The sequence below is a fragment of the Phodopus roborovskii genome, unplaced genomic scaffold (genome assembly GCF_943737965.1).
Source record: "Phodopus roborovskii unplaced genomic scaffold, PHOROB, whole genome shotgun sequence".
NCBI lineage: Eukaryota > Metazoa > Chordata > Mammalia > Rodentia > Cricetidae > Phodopus > Phodopus roborovskii.
In genome coordinates, this window is record NW_026126410.1 from 42,759,753 (window position 1) to 42,770,369 (window position 10,617).

General features: G+C 54.4%; 1 protein-coding gene across 2 annotated transcripts in view; it reads right to left on the reverse strand.

Moving 5' to 3' along the window:
* Nucleotides 1–1,567, reverse strand: part of Tent4a (terminal nucleotidyltransferase 4A) — a 34,553-nt gene extending 32,986 nt beyond the window's left edge. For both annotated transcript variants that reach the window (XM_051182641.1, XM_051182640.1), the window contains exon 1: nt 765–1,567. In XM_051182641.1, the coding sequence (XP_051038598.1) occupies nt 765–1,507 (743 nt within the window). In that variant the 5' untranslated portion in view covers nt 1,508–1,567. The remainder of the gene's footprint in view (nt 1–764) is intronic.
* Between the last annotated feature and the right edge of the window lie 9,050 nt (nt 1,568–10,617).

Here is a 10,617-nt window from a genome sequence, read left to right on the forward strand (position 1 = left end):
ATGAGGCAGGCCATGCTCTCAAATGCATAAAGTATAAACGAATATTATGTTCTAGATGCTCAGAAAAGTCAATGTGCTGAATGAATAGCTTCACACAAGAGCAGTCTCACCTGGGGCAATTCCAAACCAACACCCCCACCTTCCCATCATTGGGGACATTAAAGTGTAAGGTCCTCTGGGATGTGTGGAAATTTTTTAATGAAAATGACACCTTCCTGTGAGTATACAGGGAAAATTCTGAGTGCTATTAATAGGCAGCGTTTTAGAATCCCCAGGTGATGATGCTCTGTTAATGTCTGCCCAGAATTTAAACGTACTAGGTAGCCGCAACATACATACACACATACATACATACATACACACACACACACACACACACACACACACACACACCATCCCACTTCTAAATCTCACCTCGTGGCAAAGCATCACTATCAAAAACCTACAGTCTCATAAAAGAAAAAAAATATCACTTTCAACCCGACTCGACTAAAACACACAATTTTAAGAACAAGCTGGTACGCCCCCCACCCACCCACCGTCTGAACGAGCATGCTGCCCTGAAGGGGAGGAAGCTGAGAAAAGCTTTCCCATCTATCCCCAGGCGTCTATCCCCAGGCCTCCATCCCGAACTGTCAATGCCAGGCCTGCTCGGTCTGGTCCTAACGCAGTTTTATTTATTTATTTATTTATTTATTTATTTATTTATTTATTTATTTTAAGTGCCCGCGTCCTCGGCAGCCCCGCGGCTCGGGCGAACTCACCCCTGGATGCCCGGGCTGTACGAGCGGCTCTTCCACGGCGTGCCGGGCCTCGCCGCCTGGGCCCCGGGGCCGCCCCCTCCGCTCAGCGTGGCCGCGCGGCTGCCCGACAGCAGGTAGTTGAGGCCGTACGTGCTGGCCTTGTTCTCCCGTTTCCGCCGGCCCGGGTGGAACTGGTGCTGCGGCGGCGAGCCGGCGGGCGTGGGGCCGCGTGGGCCCGGGTGCGCGTGGGCCGCGCCGTCGGCGAAGCTGAAGAAGCTACGGCCGGCGCTCGCACGGCTGAGCGAGGCGCTGCTGGAGGACGACGACGAGCAGCCGGGGCTCTCGGTGCCCGACTCGGCGTTGGACGACGACGACGACGACGACGACAGCGACGGGGACTTGTGCAGGCGCCGCGCGCCGTCCGCCGCGGGCCCGAGCGCCGTCAGCAGAGCCGGGGGCAGCGCGGCGGGGCCGGGGGCGGGCGGCGGGGGCGACGCGGAGGACGCCGGCCCGGGGCCTGCTGCTGGTCCGCCGGCTGCTGCCGCCGCTCCTCCTGCAGCAGCGACTGCTGCTGCTGCCGCCGCCGCGCGTCCCGCAGCCCCGGGCGCGGCCGCCGTGTCCAGAGCCGGCGAGTTGAGGCAGAAGTAGGACGCGAAGCCGGAGCCGCCGCGGCCCACGCCCTGCGAGGTCTCCCAGATCTGCATCCACAGGGCATTGGCCGGCCCCTTCTGCTCCGGCTGGATCCAGGCCACGCGCGGATCCATCCACGCGCCGCCCCCGCGGGGCCCGCCGCGCCCCGCCCCGCCCCCGCCGCGCCCCGGGCCGGCCGCGCGGGAGGGCGGACGGACGGACGGAGGGACCGGCGGGCGGACGGACAGAGGGACGGAGGGGCGGGCGGACGGACAGACGGGCGGAGGGGCCTGAGCCGCGCTCCGGTGCGCGCGGGTGGGCGCGGGCGGCGCTCGGTGGGGCGCGCGGCGCAGCTGCGGTCCCGGCGGCTCAGGAGGCGCGGGGAGGGCGAGGGGGCCGCGGCGGCGGCGGCGGCGGCGTTGCGTGCGGGCGGCGGGGAGAGGCCATCGGAGGGGCGGCGACCGGCCGAGGGGGCGGGCCCAGAGCGCCGGGCCGTCCGCCCGTCCGCCCGTCCGCGCGGCCGTCAGTCACGGGGCTCCCGCGGCGCTGCGCGGCGGCGGAAAGACGCCCTCGGCGGCGGCCGGGCGCGGGGAGGGACGGGGGCCGCCGCCTCCGCTCCAATGAGGGGCGGGGAGGCGGCGCGGGGGCGGCGGGGCGGAGGCGCGGCCTCCCTCGCGGGCCGCGGCGCAGTGCGCACGCGCGGAGATTTCAAATCCTCACTAGACAGCGCCGCCTTGGTTACCGCGCCTGCGCACTGCGCGCTCCGGGCGGCGGCCGGGAGACGGCGGCGCGGGCGCCCACAGACCAGACAGACAGGGCGGGGCCGGAGGGGGCGGGGGTGCGCCGAGTGGGCGGGGCCGCGCCGCGCGTGCGCAGAGGCACCCGGCGGCCGGGTGGAAGTTTCCGCGCCGGCAGGGAAAACGAAACCGCTGCGGCGTCGCTGGGCTAGGGTGGCGGGGCCGGCCGCCGCCTTCCGGATGGACGTCTGCTCGCCCGTTCCGTGCAGTCAAATGACCCGGACAGAGCCTGGGCCCCGGGACCTGCGTGGCCTACCGCAACCCCGAACGCCCCGCCAGTGCGCGGGGTTTGGGGGATGCGCCACGGGGCCTGGGGATTCAGAAGCCGTGCCAGCGCCCTGTGCGTTTGCTGTGCGGGGCGAGCCTGGGCAGCGAGAGGGCAGGAGCCCGCTGCACCCGGGCTCGGCAGATGCTGGAAGTCTGCTCGGGCTGCTCTTGGGCCCGCTAGCACCCGGGCTCCGCCTTTTTTTGAGCATTAAAGGATCTGGCTCCGCTCCTGGCTGATTCCACGGAGGAACTTCTAAGACTGAACCAACGTGGACGGGCCGTAGTGCGTACTTAGTTCCTTTGGTCAGCGGCGTGAACATGAATGAAATGTTCTGAATGCCTGTCCATGTGGCGATCACAGCCAGTGATTAGAGCCTGTCATTAAGCGGTACACAGTGGTGCATGCCTCTAATTGCAGTACTTGAGAGGATTGCAAACAGTAGTAGCCAACCTGAATCAAAAAGACCTTGTTCCCAAAAGTGTGGCGGGGGGGGGGGTGTTAGCTTAAATACTACAAGATAGAAAAGCAGCAGTCCATAGTTTGGGATGCGATTTTAATGGCGCAGGGAAACTCCTTCAAGTCCTTGCCCTCTTCCACCTCCACTGAGCCCTATTGGCTCTACTGCAGCCAGGAGCATCCAAAACCAAACTATTACCTTTCCTCTCCCTGGTCCTTCCCATCACCTCTATCTTCGGTCCTGTTTTTTAAACTGTGCCTTCCAGATGGTTGGCCATATCCCATCCTTGCCCCCTTTAGTTGGTCCTTTAAGTGACTTCATGCATTTGTGTCCACACAAGTATGCATACACAGTTATATCGTTACTACTCTTAAGAAATCATATCATCTATCTCCTCGAAATCTTACAGGGGCTTGCTTTCTCTTTGCTCGGTTTTTACAGCCTTGCTAACCTTTTAGACTCCATTTTGTCATCTTACCCCCTCCCTCTTCACACCTCTTTCCCCAGGCTATCCCATAACCTCACTTGCACCAGCCACAAAGGGTGGGGCACCCTCCAGCCCCAGAGCTGTTACACTGGCTCTTACAGACATACACATGCTTCCTCCTACCCCTTCTCACATTTTCATGACTTCTGAATGACTCTGCTTAAATTGCAAGCTTTGTCCTCAACTTCCCCGTTATCTTTCCCCGATTTAACAATCAGGCGCCCAGAAAACAAGTTTGTTCCTTCTGAGTACTGGAGACTGCGAAGTCTGGTACCAAGATGTCTCAGAAGGTTGGTACAGTGAGAACCAGCCCCTGCTTCCTGCTTTCCTCTAAGTGGCTGCCCCTCTTGGCAGTCCTCAGCACTAACCTGTCTCTGTCCTTGCAGGAGACTTTCCCTTTTCTTTTCTCGGGACACCTGTCATGTTGGACCCGGCTCACCCTAACAGAGTCAGTATAACCTAAGAACACCTGTGAGGATCTGTTTCCCTGGAAGGACATCCCGGTACCCAGGGCAAGGGCTTCAATGCCTTCTGATTGCACCCATGACACCACCTCATACATGGCTTATCTGTGTTCCCTCTACCCCAGGTTCCCAAGGAGAGGATGGGTTCTCCTCTTCTCTGCCGGACATCAGCTGTAGGACAGTATAGCACAGAGGGTAAGCCCTCCCATGAGTGTTAGCAAAATGGCCAAGGACATAAGGACTACAGTCCCCTTGCCAGCTTCCAGGGTCTGTCATCCATGCTGCCACTATTTTCTTATTGATTTTTTTTTAATATAGTCTCATGCTCCATCTTTACAGTGGCCTTTATCTAACCCCCCTCCTTTGCCACCGGACAAGTTTTTGTGATTAGAGCAAAGATTTTGATATAAATATATATACACACACACATATATATGATCACAAATGTTTTTCTGTAAATTAGAAACCATATATTTCTTTTGAGATTTACTTTATGTGCATAAATAAATGTTTATCTACATGTATTGTAAATGTACTCTGTGTGTGTGTGTGTGTGTGTGTGTGTGTGTGTGTGTGTGTGTGTGCGCGCGTGCATGCGCATGCCTGGTGCCCATGGAAGCCAGAGAAGAGTGCCACATCCCTGGAACTGGAACTACAGACGATTATGAGTTGCCATGTGGGTGTTAGGAGCCAAACCCCAAGTCCTCAAGAGAATAGCAGGTGCTCTTAACTGCTTAGCCATCTCTCCAGCTGCAGAAGCCATATTTTTCTTGATGCTGAGAGTAGTCTTTTTGTCACTAGCACTTTCTCTGTGAGGCTCAAAGGGCACACACAGTGAAGTCTGAAAATGTAGGTCCAAGATCCCGGGCTGAGTGGCATATCACTGAGCTACTGCTGGGTAGAAGGCTATCCTCAAACCCAATGGTAATGTAGGGTTTAGTGTTTCTCAAAGTCGGCGTACAGGCTGAGTGGTTCTACCGAGATCTAACATGGCTAATGTTACTGTAGTCAACTGGCAGGACAGCCAAAGGTGGGCTTTCCCAGAGGGTCATGTTCATGCAGCTGACATTTGGCTGGCAGGCAGCTGGGGTACAAAGCTGACAAGCTCACGTGTTTCCTCACACAGCAAGCTGTCCCCAGTTGTTCTTAGTGTGGCTAAACAGGGCAAGAAGCAAGCCGATATGCACAAGCTTTGAGCTGGCATGTCAGCATTTCTCACCAGCCGTGAGCTCACGTGACAGATGTGCTCTTGATGCCAACCAGTGGGTCTGGTTATGATCTTTTTGTCTTAATGAACGATGCTGCAATCACACACATGGTATGTGGATACAGGATAGCTAATAATAGGGGCTCCGATGTCTCCCTGTGTATCTGTATCTTCCCATATTTATTTTAAAGATTCACTTATGACTTCTGTGTAAGTGGTCCATGTGCCTGTGTGCTCCTGCACCATGTGCAGGCAGATGTCTGAGGAGACCAGAAGATGTTGAATATCTTAGAACTAGAGTTACAGAGGTAGTGTGCTACCCAGTGTAGATTCTGGGGACCTAACCCATGTCCTCAGCAGGGACTCTTAACCACTGATCTTTCTCTCCAGCCCCCCTACCTTCTTATAAAACCACTAATCATTGAAGTTAGGACCCATATTGAATCCAGGGTGAGCTCATCTCAAGATCCTTAACCAATTACATCTATAACAACTATTTCCAAACATGGTCAGATGCTCTGAAAGTGTATTTTGAGAGGAAAGTCTCCAACCCACTGCAGAGGCTTCATCAAGGAGACAGGTTCTTTGCTTTGATTATAGGAAGCCCCAAGATAACAGATCCACGGCGTGGTGGCACAACACCCTAACCTATGCAAGCCTGCCTGTAAACCCCAGACTTTGCTGAGGGCTGTCCCAACCCAGCCCTCATGTCCATACTGGGGACATGAAGGAGAACTAACGAGCATTGTCTCCTGCATGTGACCTCTTTCATCAGAACAGCAATAATTTCCCAAGAAAACCTTTCTACATTTTTTCTTAAGTTTGTATTGATGAACTGACCATAATTATAGCCATTTTTAACCACCAGAGAAGTTAAGAAATGAGACAAAAGCCAATAAAGTCATGGCTTGTACTGTGCATGCCTAGGGGACAAATGACAAAAGGGGATCTGACAGCAAAGGGGAAACTAGTTAGGGGAGGGAACTACAAACCCAATGTGCGTGTCTTAAGCCTGAAAACCTGCTCTGACCTTTTCCAGCCATCCTTGGGTACCCGGCCAGGAGAATGCAACCCTCTCATTTCAGGGCCCTTGATGGCCTCCTCCCCAGCTAACTCCAGGGTAGGAATTGTTAACAGCACTGATTGTGTCTCCATTGCAGGGTACTTTGATTGTTGTAACTGGGAGATTCTGGTCCCTGCAATGTGTTCAGTCCAGACAGATGACCTGCACAGCCTCTGTGTGAGAGAGTCCAGAGACTCTCTGTGTGGAAAGAGGAGGGCAATGGGCAGAGAGAGGAGTCAAGAAGATGCATTCCAGGAGGGGAGGTTAGGGGGGCATGTGAGGGGAGTGGTGACTGAAATGCTGGAGCCCACACATGCTGACAGGTGTGGGAAGACTAGGTGTCATGCTGAGGCACTAAGGAGGCCCCTTCAAAGGTCTGTTCCTGGGACAATGCAGTCTGACTGTGTTGGAAGAGCCCACTCTGTCTGATTGGCTGGATGTGCAGGGAAGGGCTGGGGAAGGGGTGATGCCCTCGGCAGAAGTAGGAAGGCAGTGATAGGTGCAGTTTTTAGTGTGGGGACCATGCAGGAGATCATCTGTGAGGGTCAAGAACCAAGGCCACTACAGGAAATAATCCCAAGCTGGATCAGGCTAAGGTATTGAGAGCTTGTTCCTGACATAGTCCTGTCAGTGTGGGCCCAAGGTGGGCAGGGAGTATAGGCAGGGGGACTCAGCTCCACCCAGCCACCCAAGGATTTGAATATCCAGAGATCTGGGTGAAAGAGAAGGGACTTCAACCACACCTTTTTATCCGGGGATCTAGGTGGTGGGAACAGGGGATTTGCTCTACTCATTCAGGGCGTGGGTGGAGAGGAGGCTCAGCTCTATCCAGTCTGACAAGGATCTGAGTGTGATGTACACGACTCAGCTGAGACAGGACGGGTAGACTCACTCCAGGCACTGGGCAGCAGTTAAGCATTGGTAAAGCACTGTTAATGCTAACAGTGGGTCGTTTAAGTTTGTAAGCATTCCTTCCTGTGTGCATTTTCTGTTAACAAGTGAAGGCACGGGGATGGGACAACTGGACTACCTAATTAGATATAGAACTCTCTTTTGTTACCCTAGCTGCCTTCAGCAAAAGGCCTGTTGCTTCCACTGGCTGCTGTCAGATACCAAAGGAAACAAAAGGTTGTGGAAACCAGCATTTGAAAAGTTTCTTTCCTATTGTGACTCCATCCAGGGGGAGGAAAAGAGCTCTCAGCTGGCCCATAGGGAATGGAGTGTGGGGTGGAGGTTCAGTGCCACCCACTCACTCCAATCCAGGCATTTTCCCAACATTGCCCTGAAAGGTCCTCTGCTTCCTGGTGGAGGGCCAGCAGGGGAGGGAGAAGGTCCTGAAGGAGGCTGAGCAGCCAGGCCGGGGGTGGCCAGGACGTCTCCTACATCCAGAACTCAGATTTCCCAAGAAAGGCTGGAAACCTGTCTAGCTGTGCCCAGAACATAAGCAGCTGGGAACTGGCAGAGGTGCAGTGCTGTCCCTGCTGTGAACTGTTGGGGAGGTAAGGTCCCAGGATCCGGGGTTGGTTCAGTGTGGGGAGGAAGGACAGAGGGGCTGTCAAGAGCTCAGATGTGAACGTGGGAGCCACCGCTGGCACAAGACAGCATGGTTGATGACAAACGCACCAGGGAGCACTTGACATTGAACACTGGTGTCTCTGTCTTGTACTCAGTTTATAGGATGCTCCTTTCATTTTTCCGAACTGACTAGAATCTATAGTACAGAAGACAAATAACTTAAAAGTAAGACAGGACCATCCATGTCTTCCCATATCTCTTCCACATCCCCTCTGTGTCTCTCCTGGTTGAAGTCTGAAGGGACAACAACTGAGTGCCAGTGTTGCACACCACAGGCCGCCCTTGGGCACTTCCTACAGCTGAATTCGGCCAAGGTGGCTGTGTTTCCTGGCTGAGGTCACGGCTCAGGATAGCCCAGGCTTCACCACCTCACGTGCCAACAATCAGTTAAGCAGAGGCTCCACCCAGGTAGGAAGCCTAGGTGAGTAAACCCAGCTTGTCCACCCCAGGGAAAATGTAGAGAACTTCTATGGGAACCAAGACTGTAACCAGACCAAACAGCCTCTCTTGTTTCAGTGAAGACCAGGGCCTGTGGGCTCAGTTCCCCAACTGCCATCTCCATGCTTGATTGTACAGCCTTGGGCCATCTGGTAAACCTCTGATCTCACAGGCCACATCTTCAGGAAGGGGTGGACGGCCCTGGACATTTGCACTTAGGGTTATATGACAGCTAAAGGGATTCAGATTGAGGCTGGATTTCAAGAGTGATCGACCATTCACAGACCCCATCAACAGGCAACTCTTACTTTTCTGAGATTCTGTGGAAAAGCTGGGATTCCCTCCAAGCCTTCCAGGCCTCTCTGGGCCTTTTCCTCTAAGTGAGACAGGAAGACAGCACATAGAGCTCCTGCCCCCCACTCTCAGGTCAGGCTACTTCTCTTCCATCAGGTTGTATAGCGCTTCTCTTCATCAATAATTCTCATGCTGTTTGTTCTATATTCTCTGCCCACCCTTTCGGCTGGCCTGGAATTCACTCATTAACCCAAGCTGGCCTCAGACTTGGGACAATCTCCTACCCCGGCCTCCTAAGTGTGTTTACAGGTGTGAGCCACCACATCCAAATGAGTTACTAGCTTTTATCCATGGCATTTACCTAGGGGAGACAGGAGTAGCTAGGTAAGTCTCCAGAGCCACCTTGAGCACCTGTGACAGACTAGACTTTCTTGCCCTACCCTACCAGATTAGGCCTGGAGAATTCTGAGACAGGCAGTTGGATTGAATCTCTAAGGCCTTCTCTAGAGGGTCATCCAGTACACTCCACAGACGGGAACAGGCTGAGGATCATGCCAAGCCCTGGGAAGAGCTCTGCGGAGTGTCAGTGAGGACAAGTAGCCACAGGCCACAGACATGCCGAAGAGAAGCTGCCAGGTTCCTGGAAAAGTTGGACAGAGAGTAGTTTCTGGGATATGGGTTTAGCAATGGCTGGAGGTCCTGTTTTCCTGGTTTGGGGGACACCAGGGAAATCAGGAAATGCCCCCTATGTGGGAGGCACCTTGAGCTAGTTGACCTGACAGCTGGCACTGAGCACAGTTGCCTGGCCAGGAGCACATGCAGGAAGACTCCCAGTTAGTGAGCTGTACACTAAAGTGGGTGTGAGCCAGGGGATCAATCAGAGAGAACAAAGGGGGTCGGGGGCTCACCCCTTCATCTTCAGGAATTAGCTGTGTGGCACTTCAACCCCTTGAAGTTTCTGAGTAGGCTGGTGCCATGTGTTAGAACTTCTCAAGGTTCTATTCAGTAAATATGTGGGTCCTACTACACTGGGGAACTGGCTCAGCCCCACAAAGGCCTAAAAATAGCAAGTTTACAGACCTGCAGATTCTTTCCTTATGACAGCAAGGCCTGGCCAGCCTACTGTCTGCCCAGGAGGCAAACATCCCCACCCCCAAGCTCCAGACACAGACAGACCAAGGCTGGGCTCAAAGCCTTGCCTGTCAGGACGTTCCAAGGGACACCACATGCCGCAAAAGCTTGGCCATGACTAGCACTCTCGCTGGCTGCCTGTGGCCCGCTGAGCTCCTTCCTTCTGGATTGTCTGGATTGTTCTTCAGAATTTCACCTACTTTTTTTTTTTTAAACTTTAGTCATTGGACTGATGGTGGCCAGAGCCCACACTCTACCAAGGACGGCAGTTGAGAGAATAGCCTGCAAAGCCGATTGAACATCTACGGTGACCAATCCCACAGGGTCCAAGTTTTGAAGAACAGTCAGTTTTATTCCTTCCAAGGCCTCCCTCATAGTCACTCATTGGGAAAATGTCACCTTACCCCCAGCAGAGAAATGACACTTGGGCAAACATCCAAGAGAGGATAGTGGTATATCTACTGCTGCCACACCTATGCCTTGAGTGGTCAGAGTTCAGCCTGGCTTTGAGAGGCATCAGCACCTTCAGGAGTGTGGCGAGTCCACCGCTGGCCCCTCTTACACACACACACACACACACACACACACGAGTAGGATGTGGGCTGGGCTTTGGAGAAACACCTGTCGTAGGAGTTGTTCCCTTCCTTTCTGGAAGGTGGTCAGTGTGATTGATGGAGCACAACTGGCTCAAGGTATGAATCGAAATCCCTGTCCTGTTATGAAGGCTCTCTGAACATGAACGCTTCCATGGATTGACTTTTGCTCATTTATGCTATGAAGAACAACAACCCCCAAGTCTGGGTGGCTGATCAGAAAAACATGATGCAGGATGCTGTTCTTGTCCCTGCTTCCACTCCATACACTTCCACTCAGCATCAGAGGCCAGATTGGGAGCCTTCAGTCTCACAGCCATGATGGTCGGGTAAAGGCCCCGCTGATGCTGCAGGGATGTGATGTCACCTCAAGTCACATCTCACAGGTGGTGCCAACCTCAGGGAAGCACAGTGAACCTCATGAAGTGGGGGTGGGGTGTGCGATGCTCTGGCAGAGATCAAGAAGGAAC